Source organism: Nyctereutes procyonoides, unplaced genomic scaffold (assembly GCF_905146905.1).
Source record: "Nyctereutes procyonoides isolate TBG_1078 unplaced genomic scaffold, NYPRO_anot_genome, whole genome shotgun sequence".
NCBI lineage: Eukaryota > Metazoa > Chordata > Mammalia > Carnivora > Canidae > Nyctereutes > Nyctereutes procyonoides.
In genome coordinates this window covers 28,045,046-28,072,739 of record NW_026575120.1, presented here as the reverse complement: position 1 = coordinate 28,072,739, position 27,694 = coordinate 28,045,046, and the positions used below count along the sequence as shown (strand labels likewise).

General features: G+C 63.5%; 1 protein-coding gene across 3 annotated transcripts in view; it reads right to left on the bottom strand.

Annotated features, from left to right (window-relative positions):
- Positions 1–27,694, bottom strand: part of CAMK2B (calcium/calmodulin dependent protein kinase II beta) — a 76,048-nt gene that overhangs the window by 19,443 nt on the left and 28,911 nt on the right. For all 3 annotated transcript variants that reach the window (XM_055335295.1, XM_055335296.1, XM_055335297.1), the window contains exons 3-7: positions 15,039–15,098; positions 9,505–9,559; positions 7,725–7,790; positions 2,465–2,537; positions 63–165 (exon numbers count right to left, since the gene is read on the bottom strand). In XM_055335295.1, coding sequence (XP_055191270.1) covers positions 63–165; positions 2,465–2,537; positions 7,725–7,790; positions 9,505–9,559; positions 15,039–15,098 — 357 coding nt within the window. The remainder of the gene's footprint in view (positions 1–62; positions 166–2,464; positions 2,538–7,724; positions 7,791–9,504; positions 9,560–15,038; positions 15,099–27,694) is intronic.

The following is a 27,694-nucleotide window of genomic DNA, read 5'->3' as shown; positions in this document are numbered from 1 at the left end:
GGGCCCCATCAGCCACTGAGCCCCGTCCTCCCTCCTCCCCCGGCGGCCAGTGGGACGCTCACCAAACCATGCCTGCTGATCGCCCTGCACCTCGATGGCCAGGCCGAAGTCTGCCAGCTTCACGGCTGCCCCTTTGCACTTGCTGGCCAGGAGCAGGTTCTCGGGCTGCGGGGAAGGTGACCCACCAGTGGGCGTGTGGTTCACACCCGGGGTGTCATGGAGGGCAGGGGACACAGTAGACAGGACTGCGGTTTGCAGGCCGGGGTGCATGGGTCTGACCCCCTGCTGTGTGGGTGCTGCCCTGGCCGACACCTTACGGCATCCCCTCAGCACCCTGGGGGCCTCTGGGGCACAGGGGAACCGGCTCACACCTCAGGGTGCAGCAACCAGACCTTAGTGCACCCGACAAGCCCTGGCAGGCGATGCCCCCACCCCATGTTCTACGTCTGGGTGCTCAGAGACACAGTGAGGGGCTGCCGGAGGAGCGGGACCCCCAGAGAGCAAGGAGGAAGGAGGCGGCATGGAGCATCTGCCCCCACGTCCCTCTGGCTCGGGCCCATCCAGCACCCTCTGCCTCAGAGAGCAGCTGAAGGACACTCGTCCCCTGTCCCACGGCAGCACCAAGGAGACTGCGGCCTCCAACTGGGGACACGTGGCCCCAAGGGCCCAGAGTGTCCCTCTACCCCATGTCCTGTATGCAGGGTCCCTCCCGCCCCGGCCTGGCCGCCTGTGGCAGCTCACGGCCTCTGGGCCGCAGGGGGGCTCCCAGGGCCCCTGCCCCTCCCCTCCCCTCCCTCCCATCTGGCAGGCCCACTGAGACCACACTGCCATGTCAGCGCCCCAAGAGAGGCAAACACTGCCCCAGAAAAGCCAAGTACACACTGCTGGGTGCCCCGACAACAGTCCCTGGAGCCCAGGAAGGAGGCCGGCCCCATGGCAGAAAGCGGGTCCTCCCCTGGCCCTTCGGCCCCACAAGCTGGCTGGACAGCTCTGTCGCCCATGTGACATGTGGCCCTGCCCACCCAGCACAGCTCAGAAGGCCCTGGACATCCTCACTTTGCCCATGTGAGCAGGGCTGGGGGGACCCTGCCTCCCCGTCACCTGCACCGAGGGATCTGAGTGGCAGGCAGGGGTTTCAGCAGCCCAGAGGCACCAAGGCAGCACTAAGGGATGGGCTGGGTCCCCACCCCAGCTCCACACCCCTCCGCCCCCCCACCTTGCTGCGAGCAAGTCCACCACAGTACCACCTCTGGGGCTCCGTCCCCACAGGGGACAGGGGTCCTCTCCAGAAGAGGAGAGGCCGTCTGGCCTCCACAGCAGGCAGGAGACGGAGAGCCCACGCGTCCTGCCCTTCTGCTCTTTTCAGCAAGGGTTGTTTGCCCCCGGGTCACACCTGGGCCAGGGGGAGCACCCATCTTCATTCCTATGCCGTGGCCTCAGGGTGAGCTACGACTCATAGGGTCCAGGAACCAGGTGGGAACGCATGCCTCCAAGTGACGCTGCTTCAAACAATATGGTGACAGACGGTGAAGCCCCAAGGGCAGACAAGGCGGGCTTGAGGCGCAGGCAGAGGGATGCAGGACCACGTGGGGTGTGCAGAGAGAGACGTGAAGGGCACGGGAGGGGGTGCTGGGCCCACTCCCGGTGGGACGTCGTCCCCAGAGCAGCCCCGCCAGGATGAGCTCACACACACACACACACACACACACACACACACACACACACCCCTTGGTGGCCCAAGGCATGGCCCCGATTAGCGTGAGCACCAGAGCGCCTGTGGGAAGGCTGGTCTCAAATGCCACCTGGGGACTCTCAGAGGGAATGACGGCCCCCTCACACCCTAGAGAAAAAGCTGGCAGGAGCCCAGCCTTAGAGACACAGGGAGGCGGGGAAGGCAGAGGGGGCGCTGTTCCTCCTGAGGCCACACTGTGCCCTGGGGGGTGACAAACTGTTTTGCCCAGAGCTGAGCCAGGGGCAGCAGACACTTCCAGAATGGGCTGGACACTGGCAGCGACCAGCAGGGCCGGCCCCTCACCCCTACGCCCTTGGCATCAGCCCCACCTACGCACACATCACCTGTGTGCCCCCCTGCCAGGTCTGTGTCCCACCTGGAGCCCGGAATGACACCCCAGGTGACATGTACTGATAGGCTGATTTTTGACCACTGCCTCTCAGTCCTGAAGCCTGGAGGCATCTGGAGGGACGTGCGCGCGCACACACACACACACACACACGTGTGCATGTGCATTCTCACATGCGTGCACACACATGCACACACAAGTACACACCTGCGCACATTCTCACACATCTGCATGCACCTTCTTGCACCCTTCTTGCACACAAAAGCTCATGCACACTCACACGCAGCAGCTCCTGGCACTCCCACTGCCCCTCCAGGGCCTCCTTTTTCGAGACATGCAGGTACGGACAACAGACACCTGGCAGAGCAGGGCGGGGGACTCACCTTGAGATCCCTGTGGACGACCCCCATTTGGTGGCAATGGAGAACCGCCTCCAGGATCTGCTGGATGCAGTGACTGCGGCAAACAGCAGGCGTGTTAGTGAGGGTGGCCTCGAGGGGCAGGGGGGCAGGGTGCAGGCATGGGGTGCTGTGTGGCACTGGGGTTGTGGGGAAGCAGGGGATCAAGATGCAGCCTGCCATACGGGAGAGGAGACGCCGGCCAGAAGAGAGTCTCCAGGACCCCTTCCTCACCCCCACGGGCCGGCAGAGGGCACAGCCAGCCCCCTGCACCCCTGCTCAGCCGTCTCCTCTGACCCAGTAAGCGACACTCCGAGGAAACACCTCTGCTCCCCGTGCACCCTCCCCAGGCTCACACCGACTGCGCCCGAAGCTGGGCCAGGCGTCCTCCGAGAGGGGGCTGGGGCTGAGCCCACACCCTGCCAGGCAGGCTGGCACTACGCAGCAGCGTGGCACCCGAGCACCAGGACCATACTCTGTTCTGGGGCAGCCTGCTGGAGCGTTAACAGCCCCAAACGTCCACGCTGACTGCTGGCTGCTGGCTGCTGCGCTGGGCCTCCCGGGGCTCTGAGCCAGGGAGCAGTCTTGGGGCCTTCTGGGCGGGAGGGAGAGGTGGGGGCCACCCTCAGGCACCTCGGACACCTGTGCATGAGCAACATCGTCCGAGCACAGACCCTGACGCCCGCCCTGCTACACGCACCAGCCTCTGGCCTGAGCCCACCTCCCCCAGACGGCCCAAGGGGTGCACACCGTTTCCAGCTGCCCCTAGAGCCAGCCACAGGCCGCCGGGAGCCCTGGACCTGCCCGGGGCCACAGTTGCAGCCCCTTTTGGTGGCGGTGGGGGGTGCAGACTGCTTCAGGACCCCTCCTGCCATAGCTAGACCCTGAGAGGTGATGGCCAGTCAGCTGTGGCGTGGGCTTCGTTTTCCTAATGGCGCACTCCAGGCGGGGTGAGGGACCAGACCGGTTCCTCAGATAGCTCTGGCCACACCTGGGGACCTTTGCCTGCTGCCTGAAAAAGGAGACCTGTTTCCTCCCTGCAGCGGCCAGAGCCTGGGGACCTGCTGACTGATGATTCCTGAGCTTTGTGGAGGTCAGGAGACAACCCCTGATACCCCTGATACCCCCCTCGCATGTCCTGAATCTCCTGCCCTCGTGTCCTAGGGTCTCCTGTCCCATGTCCTGGCCTAACTCGCCCTCAAAGCCTTTCCTGCTCACATGACTCCCACAAAGCCCTCAGTCCCCGGGGATCCTCATCTGTGTCCCAGTGGCACCAGGCCCACATCCAGCCACTGCCAGCCCCTGTTCTACAGGCACAGGCTCAGCCCCTGTGGGCTGATCCCTCACGGCAAGCTCACCGTGGGGGTTGGGGTTGGAGGTGGAGGGAACCCACTCTACGGGGCAAAGCTCTCCGGAGGCCCCCTGCTAAGGCCAGGCAGGCCACTGGGTACAGCAGAGACAGGGTGACACCCCTAGCACTGGCCACTGAGGTCGCTGAGCCAGGGCCGGGGGTGGGAAACACCTTCCTGGCCTCCAGAGACCGGCCGCTCACAGCCGACCCGGAGCCCTGGGCCATCAGATCCCTGGGGCCACCCGCATGCGGCTTCTGCCCAGAGCGAGGGGAGCCCAGGTGAACCAGCGCCTTCCTGGGCTGCGGCGGCTCTGCCCCGGCAGGCACCCAGCTGTACACCCTGCAGGCCCTTCCCGGCACCGTGGCCTCTCCGTCCCCGGGCAGGTGTGGCCTGGGCCTCTGGCCGCTCCCGCCAGCCCTGGGGTGACCAGGCTTCCGGGCAGACCTGCTGAGCCCTGGGCACATCCTGCTTCACCTCCAGGTCATGCACATCCTGCCTTCACCCGGAGACCATCCCGTGGCAGGGACAGCGCCCTCTGCACGCCCCACGTTGGCCGTGCCCACGGCAGTCCCACGGCAGCCGCGGGCTCGGGGTGGGTGTCCCTGCACTGGCCCGCGGCCTCCGTGGCAGTGGACAGGTGGCTCTCTGCTCCCAATTCTGTCTCTGCCCCACCCAGCAGCAAGACGTTCTGAAACCGTTTGTTGGACCCACGGGTCCATGTGCTGCGGGACAGACTAGTAACGTGGGCTCCGGGCGGGTGGGCTGCACCCTGCCCTCCCCATCCCTCCTGGGAGTGCCGGGCCCATACACGCACCAGACACGCGAGGCCAGCAGAGGGGCTGCATCTCCGCGACAGCATTGCAGGACTTGGCTGTGCCTGCGACTCTGAGGACCTGCTCCAAAAGCTTCACAGCCACCCCGGTGGAGAAATGGGCTGGTTTCCCCTGCGCCACCCGGAATGAACGGGCCGAGCACACTGTGGGCAGCCCTGCCCTGGGGGGGGCCCCCGGGGCCCAGACCACCAGCCCTTATCCCCACTCCAATCTGAGCCCACAACCTTGGTGCCATTATCCCCATGGGACCTTTCTTGGGGGTCAGAGTTATTCCCAAGAGAGCTGCAGACACTGGCTGCGTCCTGGTCCCAGACCTCTGGGCTCAGAGGTCACCTCTGCTGTGCCCCTGCCTCCTCCTCTCCTCCTCCCACTCCCCCTCTTCCTCCCCCCGCCTCCTTCTCGCTGGGGCAGTGGAGTCTCAGGAGGCCCTTCAAACATCTCTCAGGAGCCGCTATCTTACTAGCCTTTTAAAAACCGGGTTCTAAATATTTTGAATTTTGATTTGCCTGCTTTGGAAAAAGACCCTTCAGTTTTCACACAAACTGCCAAATTTCTCCCAAGTGGGAAGGAGAAAGAGGTCAGAAAAGCTGCCTCCTCCAGAGAATCCAGGCGCTAGGAGCCGAGGACTGCTCTGCCGCGAGCAGCACCCCTGGAAGGGCCGCCGATTCACCTACGGGGGCCCGGACCACCCCGCGTGGCCAGCCTCCTGGGTCCCTGCCTCAGCAGGCCCCGACCCCTCCCGGTGGCGAGGGGGGTGTCCCTGGACACAGGCAGTCAGCACTGCCGCCCTCCCAGGATGGGAGTGAGCTTCAGCCCGTCTGCCACGGTTCCTGACGCCGCCTGTGGGTCATGAATGTCCACCCAGGTTCTGTGGGGCCCTCCGGCCTGCAAACAAAGCACCAGCGCAAAGGGCAAACGCAGGGCATCTCCGCCTCGACCCAGGGGCCAGAGCTGCTGGGAGAAGAGGCCACTCGGATGGCGGCTTTATCAGCGGGGGCAGCTGTAGGCGTGGCTCCGGGGCGTCCTGCTCCCCTCGTCCCCTCCTCATGGCTGGGCCATGAGTAAGGCAGGCTTTGTGAGAGAAAGCTAGGCATTGTGTGTGCACCCCAGCCCCATCTCCTCTGGGCCAGTTCCAAGGGGTCTGGAAACCAGGAGAGCCTCCATGACAGCCCCCGATAGGCCAAGAGGCCTGCAGGAGGGGCAGGTGGTGAGGAAAGAGCTCTGAGGCCACAGGTGCTGGGGGCACCGGGTGTGGGGCATGGCCGGACACAGAAGGCAGGCCCTGTGGGCAGGCTGGGGTGGGCTGGGGGTTCCCAGCCAAGGGGGAGCTGCAGCAGCAGGCGGATCGCCCCTCAGCCAAGACCACCTGCCGCGGACCACAGGGGAGGTGCCAGGCCCCCGGGGAAGTGGTCAGTTCCCAGGACTAAGGTCCCGGGAGCAGGGCGTTCCAGGCTGGGAAACGGAGGGCTGCGAAGGCAAACTGCCCGGATGGAGGCAGCCAGGTAGTCCTGGCGGCAGAACTGGAAGGCAGCCCTTCTTATTCCGGCTCTGCCCTGGTGGGGGGCCCCAGGACCCTGACTGCCCGGCCCATCCGGGGCCTGCGGGCCCCAGAGCTCCTCCCACCTGGTGGGGCCTGCACCTGAGGGCCCCGGAGCTCCTCCTACCTGGCGGGGCCTGCACCTGAGGGCCCTGGAGCTCCGCCCACCTGGCGGGGCCTGCACCTGAGAGCCCCAGAGCTCCTCCCACCTGGCAGGGCCTGCACCTGAGGGCCCCAGAGCTCCTCCTGGCCCAGCTCTGCTCCACTTCCTACTTTTCTTGAAAGAAGAAAATAAGAGCCAGAACTTCCTGCTCCAGAAGGGGACCAGCACTCCCAGGCTAGGGAGCAAAATGAAGGTCCTTCGTCAAGGAGCCTCAGAAAAGCAGCCTGTGCCCTGGCGCTCGCGGGCAGGCAAGGCAGAGGAGAAGCGCAGCCCCACCTGTCTCTGACACCCTCCCAACCCTGGCCCTGACTCTGGCGGACCCCCGCCTTGGGCTCTGGCGTCTGTGGGGACCCAGGCAGCTGCGGGACTCACTCAGGCCATTAGCAGCAGGCGAGGTCACCCGCGGGTGCAGAAGCAACTCACGAAAAGCTACTTTAAAAAATAATTATTCATTTTCTTGATTAGAAAATTACATGCTCATTAATGAAATTTTTAGAAATAAACAAGTAACAAAAAAATAAAAATGGAAAGCATCCATAGTTAATGCCACTTCGAGATGACCAGAGTCGGCCTTTTATCTCTGTAAAGCGAGGATCCCACCCCAGCGGGCAGGGAGCTGCTGGTCTCAGTGGTGTGCAAGCTGAGATGCAGGGTTAGGAGTGGCACTCCCGCAGGGGCCATGGCAGGTCACTCTCCTTCCAGGAAGGGCCTCTCCTCCCAGGAAGGAGGGCCCTGCATCCCAGCACCATGCTGCAGTGGCACCCAGAGGTCACTGGGCCCCTCATCCCCTGTGATGGCGGACCCCAGTAGGAAGGGCTGCCCCGGAGCCCACACGGAAGTGTCACCCAAAGGAAGCCTGAGTCCCTCCATCGTTGCACATGGGGCCTTGGCTTCCCGCCCACAGCCATCCCATGAAGGAAAGCCAGCAGACATGTTCTGGGGCACAGGCCCCCCTCGCCTTCCCATCCTGCCTCCAGCCCTGGGAGGGTGGCATGGAAAGGGATCCCTGCCCTGTGTTTGGAAGAGCATTTGGAAAGGCCCCCTGAGTGCCCGCTGTGGGCCACAGATGAGATCCAATGGAGGGGCAGGAGAGGGACCCCTGTCACTCCCCCTTCCGGCCGCCCCAGGGAGAAAGCCCTCTGTGGGCCAGTCCCCACCAGTTGCCCGCTGCTCTGGGCACCTGCTCAGGAGCTCCCAGTAGGGCTCAGCTGGGTTGGCAGCCGGGCCATGGACTAACCCCAGCCCAGCTGACCGTCTGCCTAGGCCCCGTTAGCCGCTATGCACACAGGAGCACACGTGGGCCACGGGGGCAGAGGTGGGGAGAGGAGAGGGCAGGAAGGAGTGAGGGCTGCACACCCACCTGGCATCCGCCTCGCTGTAGTACTCTCTGGCCACGATGTCCTCGAAGAGCTCCCCACCCGTGACCCTGCAGGCAAGGCAGACTGAGGTCACAGACTCCAGAGACCCCATCATCCTCGTCACTTCCATCACTGTCATCACCACAGACAACATCAACACCTATACCACCTCCCCCTCCTCCATCTTCTCCTCCACCTCCTCCCAGAAGATGACAGTGGGGAGACCTGTCTGCCCCTGAATCCACACTTTCCCCAAGTTTGGGGCCCCCTGAAGGGGATGCCAACCCAGGCTAGAAGTAGTTCCCCAATTCTGGCGCCCCAGGCCTTAGAGGGTCTGTAGTATGACAGGGAAGGCTGTGGCGGGGGCAGGGGCCAGTCTACTCTCCCCCACTCCCTCCCTGTGGCCCAGGGCATCCTGGGTGCCCAGAGCAGGGGCTGCAGCAGGGTCAGGACCACAAGTCTGTGGGCTGCAGAGGCTTTCGGGGAGGGCCTGCCGGGCCTAGGCCCTTCCTCTCCCCACGCTCTGCAGACACACCAGCCAAGGACCTCTTGCTGGCCTCCCAGAGCCTCTCCCCATACTCCTCTGCCATGTAGGCCCAGAGACATGAACCTACACATGTGCATGCACATACCATGTATGCAGTTACACATGTGCACACACATGCATTAGCATGCACACGTGTGCACGTGGACACCCATACCCTGCTCTCTCCCTCCCTGTCTTCTGAATCACACCCACCCACTTGTTCACTGCCACCAGGGCCTAGGCATGGATACTCTCCAGCCCAGTGGCCTCTACACTGTGAAGGAGGCAGGTGAAGCTGGGTGGGTGTGGGGGCCCACGGGGGTGACAGCAAGCCTGCCCCCTCTGCAGGGGCCGCTTCAGGGGCCGTGGCACAGACGTTTGGGGACAGCCCCAGCCTGGCAGTGGCAGCTGTGTCCCAGGCCAGCCCTGGCCACCTGGCGGGCAACTCAGAGCATTGTCTTGTGGAACACTGGGGTGTTGAGAGGTGACCAAGCCTCTACAGGGACAGTCCCAGCCTCCCTTGACCAGAGGACCTGGAGCGCTGGTCCACTGAGGGCTCCTGAGGCTGCCCCACAACGTGGCAGCATCTGTCCTTTGAGGGAAGAGCAGCTGCCCCGTGCAGGTGTCCCATCACACTGGTGACAGCACCCTGGCCACGCGGCCATCCAGAGGCCACTAGGGGCCACCCAAAGCCTACGGCCCCTGCCCACTCCCTTCCCAGTCCCCAGCCACACTGACTCACGGAGAGCTAAATATAGCTGTGTAGTGGGAGCTGTCAGGGAAGGACAGGGATGAGCTCACTCCTCCTAAATCCAGCAGGAAGTTAGAGGCACCAGAAGCCCCAAAGCCTGCACATCAGACGCTGCACACACACACGTGTGTACACACAGACACATAAGTGTATGAACGTGCACACGTGTACACACGCGTGCACGCACACACACGCTCATGCCAGTGGGCTGTGGTGAGGACCCCAGAGGAACGCCCTGTGACCGCTCCTGGGGTCCTCTCCTTCCTCTCACCCCTCTGCCCGGGCCCCCCCGGGTCCCGTAGACAAGAGGGCCCAGGGGGCAGATCCCACCTTGTGGGGCTCCGGGCACCAATGGTGCAAAGCACACAGGGGGTGGGGAGGCTGTGCTGGTGTGGCTGCAAGGTAGGGGGCCTGGGAGTCGGGCCAGCCCCCGGGGGGTGATCCCCACTTCTGCCCCCAATCCCCACCCCACTGGGAGCCCTGCATCCCCAGCTCCAGCACTTACAGATCAAAGACCAGGTAGTGGAAGCCCTCCTCGGAGATGCTGTCGTGGAGGCGCACTGTAGGAGACAGGGGGCTGTGAGGGGCTGGCCCAGCCTCTATCAGCCCTTGCCACCCAGCCCCCCTCCCTCATAGGGGGCCCCCACCACATAGGTAGGGGCAGGGCCAGGTGGGCGGGCAGCAGGCAGAGGCCAAGGAGAAAGCCCTGGGTGCCCGACAAGCATCCCCGGGGCTGTAGCCTCTGGGTGTCTGCTGGTCTCGGGCAGCAGGGGAGCAGGCGGGCTGGGGTGCAGGGCGGAGGCTCGCCGGACACCGGACGGGCCCTGGACAGGAGCTGCTTACAGGAGAGGAGTGCAGGGGGCCCGTTGCTTGCCGCTTGGGACCACCTGCGGGGCCCAGGGAGGCCCCAGGGGGGCTCCAGAACGGCACCCCTGCCAGGTGCTCCCCTAAGCTGTCCGCTTGTTCTTGGGCCCCTGAGCCTGGCACAGCACACACCCGAGCCCCCCGCCCCCGGGGCACACTGGCGTGCCTTAAGAGAGGGGGAGGAAACAGCCCCGAAAGCAGCCTTGACCCAGCACACCTGGGGCCCAGCACACCTGGCCAGAAGCCAGGCTGCACCTGGCGCTGCCCAACAGCAATGATGCCCGGGAATGGTCACACGGCCTCCTCCCCGGCACGTTTGGGAGCCTGCCCCCCGCAGATGCCGCTGATAGCCTCCAGCCGCCCGACAGCTGGCACCCCAGGGCCTCCAGCCCAGCTCCCGGCGCACAGCCCGGAAAGGCCGAGTGGCCCCGCATCCAACACCCCCCTAGCCCCCGGCCACGTGCTCACGAACAAGGTCTCCCGGGGACGTCAGGGTGGACTCCTGCCCACACCCCAGCCCAGGGCTGACTGCAGGCTGGCCTGCTTCTCCCCGACACCCCAGACCCCTGCTCACTGCAACCTCTGCCCAGGCCCCTCCTGCAAAGTCTGGGGAGTGGGGAGTGGGAGCTCACCACCTCCTGGTGCCACCCCACCTTGAGCCCCAAGCAGGGGAAGGCCTGGGCGCCCCTGAAGGGCATTCCAGGGGGCCTTCTTCCCCTTCCCCGGGGGGCGGGCCAGGGGTCCAGGTCCATAATGCTGGGTGTCGCAGGAGGCCCCGCCCCCAGTGCTGGTGGGAGGGTCTGGCTCCCAGGCCCAGCCAGGGGGGTCCCACCCCCTCGCCTGGGAGCCTCGGGGAGTCTGGGAGTGGAGCCTGTGTGCGTGTGCACACGTCTTTAAAAAAAAAATCTTTTAACGTTTAAAAAGCAACTGCACGTTATTTTAACGGTTTAGAAGAAAACCCGTCTAGCGCATCAGACGGGACTTCTGAGAGAACGGAGCAAGACAGCTCACAAATCCACTTACAGAAACACAGCCAATCCCTGACACCACAAGCAGGGTGCCCGGTGACGACAAAGCAAGTCCTGCCGCACCCCGAGTCTGGCCTGGAAGCCCCCCAGGCCACGACTCCTCCGGGGCCTGCGCCTGAATCCCAGGCCAGGGGGCACCGGGCAGCCTCTGGACGGCCGGTGGCAGGAGAGCCACCCGGAGGGGCAACACCACCAGCTGCGGGCCTGAGCACCAGGAGATGGGAAACCTCTCCCCAGCTGCCCCGGCCTCTGCTGTCCAGGCAGGAAGCCCCCAGGGCAAGTCCTCCATGGTGCCCACCTGCCCAGCTCAGGGCGGACCACCCGGCAAAGGAGGTGGGCTCTAGCCTCAGCAGCCATCATAGAGCCAGGCCCTGGGGAGAGAGGATTAGTATGCAGAGGGGAGGCTGAGTGGAGGCTGGGGAAGGCTGAGGGAGGCTGAGGGAGGCTGAGGGAGGCTGGGCAAAGGTTGGGGGAGGCTGAAGGGAGGCTGGGGGGAGGCTAGAGGAAGGCGGTGGGGAGGCTGAGGGGAGGCTGAGGGAGGCTGTGAGGAGGCTGAGGGGGAAGCTGGAGGGAGGCTAGGAAAGGTTGGGGGAGGGAGGCTGGGAGTAGGCTGGATGGAGGTTGGATGAAGGCTGGGGGAGGCTGAGGGAAGCTGAGGGGAGGCTGAGTGGAGACTGTGGGAGGGTGCTGGGAGGCTGGGAAGAGGCTGGATGGAAGCTCTGAGGAGGCTGAGGGAGGCTAGGGGGCAGCTGGAGAGAGGCTGGGGGAGGCTGGGGAAAAGTTGGGGGAGACTGGGGAAAGGTTGGGGGAGACTGAGGGGAGGCTGAAGGAAGCTGAGGGGAGGCTGGGGGACCCCTTGTCTCTAAAGAGAAACTGTACCAGCTGGGGAGGGCTCTGACTGGGAAGCTGGTGCTGGGGGGCCAGCTCTGTGCACCCCATTCCCCGCGTGACAGCTCAGCACAGGCCCCGCATGCCCACCCCGTGCTCTGCAGCCCATCGGGCGGGGCTGGCGCCTCCAGGACCAGAGCCAGAGAGCACAGTGGTTCCAGCAATTTCACTCCGGAGCCGCTGCCGGCTCTGTGGCCACAGAACTGAAGGCAGCAAGGACGCAGAGCCCCGCACACCCGGGTCCACGGCCCACGCAGGAAAGGCCGAGTGTCGGCCGTCAGGGAAAGGAGCGGCACACTGTCCGTCCATATGGAGCATGTTACTTAGCCTCGAAAAGCAAGGAACATGAGCACCTGGCTACAAGGTGGGCGGGCAGTGGGGAGTCCCAGCTGGACCCATGGGTGATCCCACCTCCGGTCCCTAGCAAGGACCAACCCACAGACACAGCATGCATGGGAGGTCCTGGGCCTGGGAGGCCAATGGGAGTCAGTGCTCCTGGATGCAGACGTTCCAGCAAAGACGGTGGGAAGTTTGGGTACAGGGTGGTGACGGCTGCACACGTACATGCGACTGACCCACGCACCTAGAAACGGTTACAATCATAAATATTACGTGTGTTTTACTACAGCTTAGGGGGGGAAAGCAGCACCGTGCTCCTCGTTCTCCCTCCCTCTCCTGTTTCCGTGTCCCCGTCCCCATGCAGCCTGGGGACCCACTGCCACGTCTCGAAGATGCTCAAATGGCCCTGATGAGACGTCCACGGAGGGGGTCCAGCCTCCCACTACCAGCCCCATGAGTGAGTTCCCTGGGAAGCAAACCATAAAGATTCAGGAAAACCTGTGGAGATGCAGCTCTGGCCCGTGTCCCCGGCCCAGGTGCCCCAAGGACCCCATTCTGCTCCTGCTGTCTTGAGGCCCACGTTTTCATTCTGCTCGGATCCCGCAGGTCACGCAGCCACCCTGCCACGCGGCCGACGGGCCCTCGAAACCACAAACGGAAAACCAGTGCTCCGCGCCTGAGTCGTGCCGCTGGCAGCACAGGTGCCTCGACCCAGGTGGGGAGCCCCAGAAGCTCAAGGGCTGCAGACCCCGCAGGAGCCGCCACGACCTGCCCTTGAGCATCCCCAGGTCACTCGGCAGAGGGGGCTCGGCCTGGCCTCCACCCGACTTCTCCAGGCTCCTCCCGGGCATTCCCTGGGGGTGCCCACCTCCACTGTGCAGATGGGGAAACTGAGGCTCCTGCCCCCCCACGCCCTGAACACAGTGCTCCCTGAGGATGCAGCGCAAGACGGGGAGCCCCTCTGCTGCACCTGGCCGAACAAGGTCCCCCTGCCTCCCCCAGGGGCCTGGGGGGCACTTCGGTCTAGGGTGAGGCTGGGCAGACCCAGGCCCGGGTCAAGTGGCCCCTCCCTCACCTGCCCCTAGACAGCTCCCACGATTCCCCAGAGAGCCCCTCCAGAGTCTAAGGGAACGGGACGTCCCCTCTGCACCCGTCTCAGTCCTGCCTTGTGTTCTAGAATGTTTCCTCTGTACTTCAGTCTCTGCTCCACCTCCCCCATGTTCTAGAATGTTCCCTCTGCACTGCAGGCTCCCCGGTGTTCTAGAATGAAGCTGCTATGAGGACTTCAGGGTCTGATTATAAGTGACCAGGAACAACACCGGGCATCCAGGCAGGGCAAGATATCTTTTGAAGAACTGTCCCAAAATGCCAAACCAAAGAACACCTAGGTCCTCCGGCTATTTAAAGGGGATTCTTGACGATTGCTCAGAGTGGTGACCTACTGTGGCCTGGTGCTCAGGGGAAGCAGGGGAGGGAGCTGGCGGGAGGGGGAGGGGTGGAGTTGGCGGGTGGAGGTGTCTGCCAGGAGCACCAGGAAAGAGTTTTCAGCCTGGAGCCACAGAGGGCCCCAGCCACAGAGGGCCCCAGCCGGGTTAGGGAAGGTCAGAGGTCAGACCGAAGCCCATCATTTGTGCAAACATTCCCCCCCACCCCGCCAGCGAGGAATGGCCTGGGGTCCCTGTGGACACCTGGCACACTGGTGGAAGGTTCCAGTTTGTGGGCTCACCGCAGGCCCCTGAGTCAGCTTTCCAGGAGCAAGTCAGGCCCCTGCATGCCGGCGGGTCCCACACACTGGGCTTGAGAACCTGGAGTAAAAGCGCTGGGCTGGACCGGGGGCTGCAGCAGTCTTGGTACAGGGGGCCGCCCAGGATGTGGGGGTTCACTTCCCCCTGTCCTGCAGGGCCACAGGCTCCCAGGACCAGCTCTAGGGACTGGCAGAGGCCTTCTGGAGCCCCTTGGGCCTCCATGAGGCCAAGCCCTGGTTTGGGAGTGACATGCACCCCCCACCCCCCAGGCCAGTGGCTCCAGAACTGGCTGCTCCACACCTCCTGCTACTCTTTTTAAATAGCATCCTGGGCCCTGTCCTGGCACAACTAAACCAGAATCTTGGCAGGAGCGGCCCAGGACTCCACCTTGACAAGCTCTAGAGGCAGCAGACCTGTCATCCCCTCCATGCCCCCTGGCTACTTCGTGCAGTGGGCCCCTCAGAAGTCCCTAAAGGGCCAGAGGTGGAGCAGAGAAGCCAGGTGGACATGCACACCTGCCCCCCAGGGCAGCAAGCAAGGACCACCCTAGAACCACAGGGGTGGGCATGTGGCCGAGTGAGGGCCAAGTGCCTCGGAGGCCCCAGTGGACTTCTAGGGTGTGCTGCTCCTACAGTGGTGTCACTTACAGGGATATGACCTGGAGTTTCAGAGAAAGGGTGACCATCCTGAGGTGAAGGCTCCAGGCTCCCAAGGCTCCCCTGCCCCTGACGGGACCCCAGCCCCAGGCCACACAGTTCTAAGGACTGGCAGGCGACAGCCAGGTCACCTGAACCAGACCTCAGACCTCAGGCCAGGACTGCGCCTGCAGTGGTCTCTGAGGTTTCTGGTTTCCAAACGTTTTTCTTCTTAATTGGGCTGCCTGTGGTTTTTCTGAAGCCACAGAATGTTTTCACCAAGATCACAGCTTAGAGTTAGAGGGATGGGTGGGGGGGCCCCATCCAGGTAGAGCTCCTGCACGGGGCTGCACCGACCCCCCCAGAATCACTGCAGGTCAGGAGGAAGAGCCATTTCCAGGGGCCTGGGGTGGCACACTCGTATGGAGAAGGAACAGGACGCCTCTGGGTGTCTCTCTACCAGTCTGATCGTTGGGAGGAAAAGGCCACAGGCTGCGGGGCAGAGAGCCGGGACCCCTACCCTCTGGGATAGCTGCTCACCAATGTTGGAATGCTTCAGGAGACGGCAGATTCGAGCTTCTCTCTCCAGCTTCTGGTGATCTGGGGACAGAAAGCAGCACAGTGTGACCTCATGCCCCAGTAGCCAGCCCCCCGCCCCTCCCCTGAGCCCAGCACCACCCAGACCAGTGGGTGGCCCAGGGAGGGGCCCATCACCTCTCTCAGCATGCGGCTGCCCCTGCCCTGCGGGCCCCTGGCCCATAGTACTAGGGCAGGAAAAGGCTGCCCAGTGTTTGCCAGGAGAGGCCCACGGAAGCAGAGGCAGGAACCCCATGTGCTCCAGGGGGACAAAGTGCCATACATTTCAGGGCAGAACTGACAGCACCAATTTATCCTTCACTTATCTGTCCTCAATCCATACACTGGAGCTTCCTGCTGAAACCTGGTGTGTTCCTCATAGTTGGCTGTGGGGCTGGTGGAGCAACGCTGTCGGCATGGTGGGGGGGGCAGCTGGGCAGCAGGCAGGGTCCCCATGAGCTTAGTAGGACTCTGCTGGACCTCTGGGGTGAGGGTGCACAGATCTACGGAACACTGGCCTGAATGGTGTGCTGGTGCAGGGGGAGCTGATGGCAGGGGGAGCTGATGCAGGGGGACATAGTGCAGGGAGACATAGTACAGGGAGACCTGGTGCAGGGGGAGCTGTTGCAGGGGGACCTGGTGCAGGGGGAGCTGATGCAGGGAGACCTGATGAAGGGGGACCTGATGAAGGGGGACCTGGTGCAGGGGGAGCTGATGCAGGGGAGCTGATGTAGGGGGAGCTGGCAGGGGAGGACCTGGTGCAGGAGGAGGTGGTGTAGGGGGACCTGGTGCAGGGGGAACAAGCTCTGGGCAATAAGGAACCAGCCTAGGAGCACCCCAGCCCCAGCCCCAGCCCTCCTCTCAGCCCTTTGAGGCCAGCACTTCAGTTCCAGAGGCAGGGCCTCAAGGAATCAAGCAATTTATCAGAAATGTTCTATTTCAGACAAAGGTATGAGGACCATTTTAATATGTGATGGAGATTTTAATAGCAAAACACCAAAAAAAAAAAAAAACCCACATTTCCATTGGCTAGAGAATGCAGAATTAACACGGCTACGGCCGCACAACAGGATTCACTCTTGAGCAGCGTGTGCGCACCACCCCGGCTCACTCACCTAAGGCTGTGTGAACAAGCCACTTACAAAGGAAGACCCAAAACGTGCTTTCATTCACACAGGGCACTGGTTCACACACGTGGCCAAACTGCCAAGAGAGGCAAGATGAGGAGGGCAGCTGCCCCAGGGTGGGGCATGCCCAGGGAGGGGGTGCCGGGGGTCCTGCACCCCCCTCCAGCCCTGTACCTGCTGAGCTCCTCAGAGCAAGGGCCTGGGACCAGCCAAGACCACAAGGCCCTTCCTCACGCCCGCAGACAGGAACTCTTGGGGGACGCTCTCTGGGAATGCTAGGGTCCATCCCCCCCACCCCCTCACCCCCCCACACCCCGTCCGCCTGGCCCTCCCGCCCCGGAAACGCTAAGCCCTCCCTGCCCTGCCTGCCTGGCTCCCACTTGTGGCCAGGCGCCTGGGCTCTGCAGGGTCCCAGCAGAGCAGCAGGGGGACAGGCCCTCACCTATCCCTCGCCCCCTTACCCCCCACGCCCCCCCCAGCCCTGGCGCTGTCCCGTCCCCTCTGTGGCAGGAGCAGAGCCCAGTGGACAAGACACGGCAGGATTCATGATGGCAGACATGGGAAGGGGTCCGAGCACCCCCCCAGGAGGGATGGATTGGGCTCAACTGCAGCAGAACCGCGCAGCGTGGATTCCTCTTTTCCATCCATATGAAGCCCAAACAGGCAACGCTACACCTACCTGGGGGGGGGGGGGTGGGAGCCACCTCTAGAGGCCTGGTGGAAGGGGCTGTCCCCACAGCCAGCACTGCGCCCCACAGTGCAGCTGGGGTGCTGGTTTCTCGGCGCCATTTTTTCTCTCCTAGGATTTTAAGTTACTATCCTGAACGTTTTTCAAACCTAGAGGAAAGTAGCACCAACACTACGAAATCCTCAGAAAAAACACTTCTGCAGAATCTGTGCTTCCGTATGCACGTGCTTGTTTTTTCAGAGCGTCTGAGAGAAGCCCCACACTTCACGTCCTCCCACCAGGTGACGGCTCAGCGAACACGTGGTCAGGACAAGGACGCCCTCCGCGTGACTCAGGGCAGCCCCCAACCCTGCAGACTGTCCAGCGCGACACAGAATGTGAACCTGACCTACAGGACCTGCTCCAGCTTTGCCCACCGTCCCAAGAGCAGTGGAGCGGATACCCCCGAGGGTGGACGACAACTGAGAAGCCGTCTGCAGGGGGGACAGGGCCGGAATGAAGCTCAGGTCACATAGTGCTCAGGAGGATAGGCAGGGTGGGAGCTGGGGTCATTTTCATGCCCAGAAATCAGGACAAAACTGCATGTGGGAACCCACTTTTCAGAAGTAAGCCCCTTAAAAGACTATTTCATTCCTGAAAGCTGTCTCCGAGGGCACAGCCCCACCCAAAAGATGGACTGCGTCCCGAGCGCGTTAGGGGAGAGGAATTATTTGTGTGGGACCAGGAAGGGGAGGCCTGGCTGCATGGCCCACACGCAGGATCCAGCCGTAGCCACAGCAGGTCACTGACCCTCCAGGCCGTCCCTCTCGGTAGCAGGCCAGCAGCGCACCCTGAAATTAATAGTCCAAGCCAATATTTCTGGGCCCCAGATAGAATGGGAGGCTGTCCCCCTTCTTAGGACAGGCCCCTGGCTGTGGGAGGACGAAGCCAGCTCCCTCACCCTGCCCACAGCCCTGAATTCTTCCTACAGCGGTGCACAAGTTATTACTCAGCTTCCAAACTAGTGCCATAAGCCCCATCGTGGCCACAGTGAAGCAAGTCAAATTTAACCCGTGTCCCGGCCCTAAATTGCCAGCTGGAGCCGGGAAGGACACCTCCACTGCCTCCTGTTCTCCGGCGGGCAGCAGCATGCAGGATGGGCCAGCGACCCTGCACTAGCCCCAGGGCCTCTCAGAGCCGCTTGCTGCCCTGCTCATCCCTGCCACTCACCCCCTTCCTGGGGCTCTGGCCTGGGCGGCTGCCAGGACTTCAAACACCAGACACCACAGCAGTGACCACTGAGCAGTCTGGGGGGTGAAGCCGAGACAGTGCCTGGGCTGCCCAAGGCCCACGGCGCCCCAGGGTCCCCAGCCCAGCACCCCACCAGCCATGCCTGCTGCAGTGACGTCCCGGCCGGGCGGGCAGCAGGCTACCCCAGGAGCGGCTCACCAGGCACCTGCCAGGGCTGTGGCCGGATGTCCTGAGTGTCCAGAGTACCCAGAGTTGCCCCGAGGACCAGACACCTGCCTCTGTGGCCCCACTGCCAGGGCCACGGGTTAGCACGCTATCATGGGATGATGGCATATGCCCCAGAATATGCACAGTACCGGCGCTAAGGACAAGAGGACCCCAAGAATCTATCCCACTGACACCCTGTGTCCTGGCCCCAGATGTGGTCTTCTCTCCCCAGTCGCCTATGTCAGACCCGGCTGGCATCACCCCCACACGTGCACAAGCCCCAGGCACTTTTGACGTCATTTTGCGCGTATGGGTCTGAGGGTGACCTCTCAAATGGGATGGGGACAGAGGTGGGGGCCCAGGAATGAGGGCAGAGGCCAAGCACCCCCAATATCTGGGAACCCCATAAAGGGGAGGCCCCCCTGCCCTATTCCCTCCTGAAGACCCCAGGCCAATACCGACCGTTTCCCAGGGACCCAGGGGACGTGGGCAGTTCCAGGTCACAAGGAGCAGGGGCAGCAGGGCCGTGAGCCTCGGGGACAGAAGACGCACAGGCCCTGATGCTGCCTGCAGGAGACCGAGGGGACGCCATCACACCATTGTGGGGGTCTGGAGAAGTCTGTGTCACGGGGGAAAGACTGGCTGTCGCGGGGATTCCTGAGTTCAACCGGGAATCGTCTGGACACACCTCTCACACGCTTGGGATACATTCGCACACCCGCGCCCATGAGGAGGGCTTAGCCCATAAAACGGCTCTTTGTTTCTCCCACTCAAGAAACAGGGTTACGGAGAAAACAGCATTCATTCACATCCTGTGAAACAGCAAAATAGACACAGGACCCCAAAACACCAGTGACCCCCCCCTGCTGCCCCCTGCCTGAATCCCAGACCTGCAGCTCCACAGCCTGCAAGGCCGGGAAGCCCTCCTGGGTTTCCCACCACCACCGCTGCACCAGGCCTGCCCTGAATGCTGGGTACCCCTGGGGTGCGTGCCCCCAGGCTCGGGGGCTGGGGGCCAGGTCGGGGGGTGGCTGCAGCGGAGCCCTATACACCCCACACCATTCAAACCCCAGAAGCCCCGCGAGCGACAGGAGGCAGGGGCTACTCAGAGCTGTCACCGTGCCATGCCACATGGGGCCACACATGGGCACCGTCTGTTCCACGTACACAGCAGGCCTGACCCATCGCACTCCAACAATGTCCCGGGGAATGGCAGAGGGAGACTGAATCCAGCTCCACACAGCAAGTGCCCCAGGCAGGGACCCCCAGGCAGGGTCTTCCCCCAGGCAGGGTCCCCCGAGGCAGGATCTCCCCCAGGCAGGGTCTCCCTGCAGGGCCCCCCAGGCCATGTCCCCCCAGGCAGGGCCCCCAAGCAGAGTCAGGAAGCCGAGGGCAGTGGGAGAGAACATTCTTCCGCCGCACTCTGTAGCATGAGTGGCAGTCCCAGTCAAGGAAGCAGGTGCACAGACCCCAGGCTGGGGCTCCTCGTGGCCTCCTCTGGCCCTCCCAGCCCTGCCACCATCCTCTACCCGCCCCGGCCCCCACCTGCTCCCTGGCTGTGGGTGACTCAGAGTAGAGCTGGGGTGGGGAGGGTGCCAGGAGAAGGAGGACAGGAGGGACGTGGGTGGGTGCCTGGCCCCTCGCCAGCTGCCAGGAGCAGCAGCAGAGCTGTCACGGGCAGAAGGACACCCGCAAGGCACTGGCGCAGGCGGAGGAGGGATGGGAGGGGGAGACGGGCCCACCTGGCAGGAGGAGCTGCCAACCTGCCCCCTCTCCACCCCCAAGGCTTGGCCTGGGACAAGTGACACCACCTCTTGGGAAAAACCAGCAGTCGTGCTGGCTGGAAGATGAAATCCCCACGGAAAGTCCACACAGCCCAGCAGGTGGCGGGGGCTGCCGAGGGTGGCGGCTGGACCCCCAAGAACCCCTGGGATGGGACGGGGGGGGGCCGTGTTCACTGGGGAGCCCCGCCAGCTCGAGGTGCTCCATCGATGCGCACACGCCGTCTGGGGAATGACCTGGGGACACAGGGATGGCACAGGGCTCCGGGCTGGGGCAGGAAGGCTAGGACGCAGGCCACAGCAGCTGCTGCCCAGGACGGCCCACCACGTCCAGCAGCTCCTGGACAGGGCCCGTGGAGGTCTGGGTCAGGGTCTGCCCCGGGGCCATCGTCCACTTCTGCATGGACACACGAATACCTGCTGAGGTCCCAGGAAAGAAGGATGCCCACTGGGAAGGGGTGGGCAGGACAGCCAACCCTCGGGCTATGGGGTGTGGGAGTGTGCATGTGTCTTGGCCCTAGAGGGAGACACTGAACAACACTGGGGGGCCTGGTGGCACATGGGGGTGGGCAAGGCCACGAGAGCCCAGCAGCAGCTCAGGTCCCTGGCTACCGCCCTGCCAGCTGGGGGCCATGAACCAGCCAGAGACAGAGCCGCGGGAGGAGGCTAGATGCTGACCACCTCAGGGCATGGGGCGCAGTGGCCATGGGGACACTGGCCATAGGGACCCTAAACCAGGCCAAGCCTCCCTCTCAGTCCGTTTCCCACGTATGAAAAGGGTGGGAAGGTCCCAGGGAGAGGAGTTGACAGAGAGGAGATTCTAAGCCCAGTCCCGCCCCACCCCCCCCCACCCCTACAGCGTGCCCTGCAGAGCTGGGCACCTGGCCTGTTTTTCCTACTCCCCTCCTCCAACCCCATCTCACAAGACACCCCAGGCCACTGGCAGGTGTCCCCACCCCCCTTGCCAGGACTTCTGTTCTTCTAGAGGGAAGTGGTGGTCAGTGCCAGCACACAGACAAGAACCTGTTGCCCCGGCGACCCCCGCACTGGGCCCTGAGATGTCACTCAGAGGTCTTTCCCCTTCCTCCCACCCACCTCCACACTGGCACCATCAGATGCCAACAGGAAGCTTCCTAGAATCTTAGGAGGCTCAGGGATATCCACCATCACACCAAATGCCGTCCAGCATCAACCCTGTAACTCTCAAGTCCCCAAACTCTCAAAAGCTGGGGCTCTGAGCTGCTGTGCTGTCCTGTCCAGGACATTCCCACCTCCAGGGTCCCAGGGAGCTGGGTTGGGAGCCCCAGGGAAGGAGTAGGTCATGGGAGCTGGGCAACTTCAGGTCGGAGCATCCACACCTGCTCACACCTGTGGCTCCGAGCTCGGCTCTGTCCTCAAACAGCATCCTGTGGGCACCAGCTGCCAGCTGCCAGGTACACACTGCTTTCAGGAGGGGGTCGCCTCCGAGCCGGGGCTTCCACGCTGACGGGGCCCACAGGGAGCGTCAAGGGGCAGCTTGGGGTCCTGCCCGGCCACCTGGGACTAGCCTGCCCAGTGCTCTGCACTGGCCCCCAAGGCTACCAAGAGCTCCTACAAGGTAGGGCTGTTATGACCATCGCCCTGACTCTGAGATGGGGCATGGGGTACGGGGGGGGCAGGGCTGGAGGGAGGGTCTGGGCTGCCCCTGGAGGGCTGGCACCAGAACCCAAGTACTGGCAGCCATGGAGAAAGGCCTAGCCATCCCGCAGGGCTTCCTGTGGTCTATCTGGTCCGCTCCGGGCACCCTCGGGTGCCAGCAGAGCAAGGAGGATGAAAAGATCCCCCCACCCCACCCCCGTGCAGGGACTTCTGTGCGTGTTTTGTTTTAAAAAGGCAACTCGGCAACCAGCAATTACCGTGCCAGTGCCAGGCAGCTACCCCACCCCAGCAGGGCGTCCATGCCATCCTGCAGCTGCCACTGGGACAGAGACCAGCCACCAGGCCCGCCCCGCACGCTGGCACCGTGGGGCGGTGCAGTAGCTGGGTCCCCAGGGCCCTCCCTCCCTGGCTGCTGCCGGGCCCTTGAACCAAGTCCTCACGCCCTCCGCAGGCCCTCTGCTGTCACCCAGGACGAGGTGCAGCTCAGCCCTGAGACAGCCTCACAAGAGGCCCCACGTGCAGTGCAAACTGGCTGTGGCCTTCCCGGCCCCACGGCCACCGTCCTGGGCAGACCAGGCATAGTGGCCCCACCCCTGCCATGGGGGACTGACCACGTCCCGCGGCGAGCACCGGGACCCTCCACACCCCTATCACCACGACGCGACGCTCGTGTTGCCGGGGGCACCTCAAGATCTGGCAGGCTGACCTCCCTGGGTCCCCAGCCGGGGTCATACCGGCCGCTGCCCATCTCAGCCCTCCGGGATCTGCATCCTGTGCATAGCTGTGCCAGTGACCCTGGGGCAGGACGCCCACCCTCGCCAATGGTGTTTATCCTCTGGAAGACTCAGTCTTGTCCCGTGTTAGGACACTGTCACCTTCCAGAATAGGAGGGCATGGTGGCGGGAGAAACTCCCCGGTGGCTCTTGGCAGCAAGCAGTGACCGCATCCCTTCCACGCTGGGGCTCTCCCCCAGACAGTGCAGGGCTCCCCCGTCACAGTCCTACTCGAAGAGGGGCTGGACCCCTCAAGGCCTCCGGGACCCGCCAAGAGAGAGTGCTGGGGTCAGAACCCGAGCCTGCAGCTGTCTGGGGGTGGGGGGGATCTCTTGATGAACGTTGGGGCAGGCAGGGATCCGATCCCTTCACATCTGGGGAGTGACAGGGCTGCTAGGACAACCCCACCAGGGTGCAGGAGCTCCCAGAGGTTCCCTCCTGACGACCCCCGCTGCCCCTGGCCTCTCCGCAACACCGTGAGGTGGGCACCGCTGCTGCCCGAGTCCCGGGAGCACGGACAGCACCCAGGCCACCAGGTCCCAACGCCCCTGGCACTGACCCAGCATTCACCAAGGCAGCCGCACCCCAGAGTCACCCTCACCCCAGGCGCCGTACTCTCCACCTCACCTGCGAGGCCGCCAGGGCCCCCACCGGCCTGGCCTCCCTCCTTCTTCCTCCTGCCCTGGGCTCTCCTGCTGTGCCCCCACCACCCCTATTTTCAAAAGCTCTGACTTAGCCCATCTGGTGGATGAATTGATCACAAAAAAACTATTCTTTCAACTGCTCTGTGTATACTGCCCGATAAAACACAAAATGCCCAGTCAAATTGGAATCTCAGATAACCAATGAGGATTTTTTAGCATGTGTGTCCCAAATTCAGACGCACAACAAATAATTTCCTAGTGGAAGTAAGGCCCGTTCAGTTTGGACCGTATTTGCATTCTGGTTTTTTTCACGGTCTATTTGAAATTCAGATTTTACAGCTAAATCTGGCGGTTGCAGCCCACTGCCTGGTGGCGCCCCTCCTCCTCTGACATGGGAACGGGTCCCCAGGCCCCCAGCTCCTCTTCCTACCCCTCCTCCCTGGCACAAGGTACCCCCCACCCCGATCCCTGAGAGATCAGCTGCGCTAGGGGAGGGCACAGAGGGAGAGGTCCCCACTTCCACCCTCCAGGTCCCTGGGGACCCCTCCCACTGCCCAGAGTCCCTGGAGCCCCAACGTGAGGGCAGACTAAACGTTGGCTGGTGGAGGTGGAGAGGGGGGTCTGCGACATATTTATTCTAAAAAAAATCCTTGTTTATCTGAAATTGGGAGCTGCTTACACCGTGAGGCCCTGGCTCAGCCCGCTGCGAGGGGCCAGGGAGGAGCGGAGGGGTGACCAGGTCGTGGGGTGGGGGAGAGGGAAGCTGCTCCCGGACCGGGAAGGGGGGGGTGGGAGAAGCAGAGGGAGGGGACGGGTGGAGAGCGGAGGGGAGGGGTGGGGGCGAGGGGAGGGAAGGGGGAGGAGGGCGGAGGATGGGGTGAGGAGGCGGTGGGGAGGAGCCCCGAACTCGGAACTCCCCGCGCAGGGGGGGGGGGAGGGAGGGGCGCCGGCTGCGCATGCTCAGCCGGCCCTGCAATGCGGCGCCGCGTCCTCGCTAACCCAGTTCCGCGGAGCCCGGGTCGCTGTGCCGGCTCTGGGTCATGGGCCCCGCCCCCACCCCCGCTGTGCGATGGCCCCGGGGCGGTGCAGGCCTCGAGTTCAGCCCCTCCCCATCACACTTTCCCGCAGGGCGCCCCAGGCCCGGGGCCGGTGGCCCCAGGTGACCCAGGAAGGGGACTGGGGGTGGACGGGGAATCAGCTTGGGCGTGGGAGGAAACCCAGAGGGGAGGCCTGAGCTCAGCTGTCACTCGGTGCCCCCACCTGTCAGGTGGGCCCCACGTTCAAGCGCCCCACCTGTGAGAGCAGCTCCTCACCTGTGAGGGCAGCCCCCCCATCTCTGAGGTGAACCCCAGGTTTGAGCCCCACCTGTGAGGGCTGCCCCATTCCTGACCCCCAGCAACCCCCCAGCTGGGTGAAAGCTAAAGCTGCCCTTACTCCCGGCTCTGCTCAGCTCAGCTGTGGGTCACTGAGCAAGTCTGCTTCCATAGGACTTGGTTTTCTCATCTGTGAAATGGGTGCCCACCCCGACCTCAGAGGGTGTGGACGGTCACTGAGAAGCCGCGTGGAGATGCAGTGCCACCGAGGTTCAGGACCCAATAACCGCCCAGGGCCCCGTTCCCAGGCACGGTCTTTCCTCCCCCACGAGCAGCCACTGCCCAGAGTCACTGCTGGCACCTGCTTCCCAGGTGCTGGCGGCTCATGTCCACAGCGTGCCCTCCAAAGGCAGCAAAAGTGCCCCCAAGGAGCAGCCACTGGTGCTGCCAATGGGCTGGGGGAGGGGGGCCCGCAGCAAGGCCCAAAGACCCCCTTACCCTGGCCCAATTACTGCCCTCCAACTGCTGCTGTTAATCCACCCAGTACGTTCACATGAATGTCCCACAGTCCCCTTCTTTTTTTATTTTTTTCCACAGTCCCCTTCTTAATAACAGACGAAGCTTTAAACATCTATGTCCCGCAGCCTGGGGCACATAGATGGGGTGCAGCGAGTGCGTGCACAGGCCCCAGTGGCCCCCTTATGTGCCAGTCAGTGGGCAAGCCAGGCATCCTGAGTCCAGTGCCAGTGAGGTCCTCCTGGCAGCTGTGTGGGGCCGGCAGCCTCTTGATCATCAGAAGCCTCAAAGGACCCAGGCTGCTGCTCCCTGCAGGGGTGAGTGGGGCCCCCTCCATGTGACCTGGACTCACATAACAAGTGGAAATGAAGGAGGAGGCAAAGCCTCCTGGGAAGTTCCACTTCCCATCACTCCTCTTTCTAGGGCACTTCCCCGGACACCCTACTTCCCACCCATGGGCCCTCTCTCCATCCCTCCCCCCGGCAGGACAGCTGGGCACGTATCTCTGACATGATCTTCCCGGCAAGGGACTGGTTTGGTGCTTGCCACAGAGGCAGCCAGGCTGGGAGCCCTTGCTCAAGCCACTGGGGCCCCGCTGGAGACAGCCACCGCCGGGCCTCGCCTCCCTGCTTCCCGGCATCCACGGAAGTGCCTGGAACTGGGCCCTCCCAGGTGCTTAGGTAGCTGGCTGTTCCATATGACCAGGGGCCTCCCCTGCAGACCCAAGGCTGCCGCAAGCCCTCTAGACCCCCATCCACCCCGTCGCCACCCCAGCCTCACATCTGGAAGCCTAACCCGTCTCCAGCAGACTGTCCTTGTACCTCATCAAAATTCATTCACTCCAAGCACATGCTCATCCCCTCAAAACCATTTCTGGAGCACTCGCCACCTGGGCAGGGTGTGGGAGACACGGTGGCGAATCAGGCAGTCAAGTCCCTGCCCACAGGGCCCAAAGTCTGATGGGAAAGACAGCCATAAAATAAAAACAGGGTGCATGGGTCCCAGATTGCCCTGGAAGCACAGCACAGACTTGTCTGAGGAAATGTCATCAATGGGAGTCAAGCAGGTAGAGGTTTGGGGAAAGCATTTCCAGAGAAGACACACACGTGCCAAGGCCCGGGGGTGGGAAGCACTGGAAGGAGCCCAAGGCCTGCGGAGCCTTAGGGGGAGGGAGAAGACAGGGCCAGGCGGTGCGTCAGGCCAGCTGAGAACCTGCGGCTCCATGGAAGCCAGCCCGGGAGCCTCGGGGAGAGGCTGGGCGCAGGAGGGGTGCAGAGGCAACGGAGGAGCTGCAGGCACCCTCCAGACAGGCTTGGGGTCTCCACGCTGTGCGGAGGACCCCAGGAAGCAGCTTTGTGGAGGAGGGGCCTGCAGGCTGGTGGCCAAGAGGGGGGGAACAGCACTGTGCTCATCGGCCCCTTTTAAGCACTTATGCCCTGCGCGGCCAGGAACAAGTGCCGGCTAGGTTCACCCCTTTAACAGTGGGCCCGGGGTGGGCGTGTGGTGCCAAGCCCAAGCCCTTCGCTGGCCCACACTCAGCATGAAGGGGAGGATGAGTGCAGAGACCTGGTCCCCTCCGTATCCCCCCCCCCCCCCCCCCGCCCCCAGCTAGGAAGGCCGGGAGGGGTGTGGGCGGGTCAGAGGATCTCGAGGTCCCGTCTGGGCAGGCAACGGGTTGTCTGTAGACTCCTGTTCTGTCAGAGAACAGAGCTGAACACCGTGTGCAGAATGACAGGCTGTCTGGGATGTGCCGCAAGGTGGGGGAGGGGGCTACCGATGCAGCAGAACTGGCTGAGAGTCAGTCACTGTGGAAGTTGGGGGCTCCTTCTGTCACTTTCTCTATATTTGGGGATGTTCGAAATTTTCCATAATAAAGAGTTATGCAGGACAAAAAAAAAAATCCCAGGCCCACCCCCCCCCCCCCCCCGAGAGCTGGGCAGGCCTGGGTATGGTGGCAAACGTGGGACTCCCCAGGGCCCTGGGCGCGCCCTACTAGGACACAGCCCGGAGGAGGACTGACAGGAGACCCAGGCTCTGTAGAGCCCCCCAGCCGCCGCGCTGGCCCCGGCCTCAGGGACATGCCAGCAGCAAAGCAGGCTGTTGGCCAGGAAGGGGCAGAATGGCCGGGACTCTCCCAACACACCTGTGTGTTAGGCTGCTGCGGGTCCTGAGCCTCCGGGCACCTGGAGCACCCTGAGGGCATCCACAGGGGGTGCGAGGGACTTCAGAGGAGCTGCAGTGTTCCACACAAACACACCACGTGCTTTTCTGCCTCAGCTTCACAAACTCCTATTCATCCCCCAAAACCCTCCACCCCCACGCCCTCCCCTGCACCCGCGCCCTGCACATGGAGCTTCGGGGGCTTACGTGGATGCGTTTGCCCACTCGGCACAGCCGATGAGAGTGAGGGTCTCCCTCACCGGTCTAGGGGACCCTCGGCTCCTCCTCCCCTGCCTGGAACCAGCCTCGGTTCGTCCTGCCTTAGGGACTCTACAGGTGCAGACATCTCCCCCAACCCAGTTCAGGCCAGCATCCCCCAGTGCTCCACACCCTGGATCACGGAGCAGTCCGGGAGTGCTACACGACAGGAAGCCCTGGGCAGCGTCACCTCTAGCATCGGGTCACCCAGGCCCATGTGCACTGGGGCTGCCCCTGCTCACAGGCCGCATGCAGCTGCCCAGGATCCACCGCACTTCCCGTCCC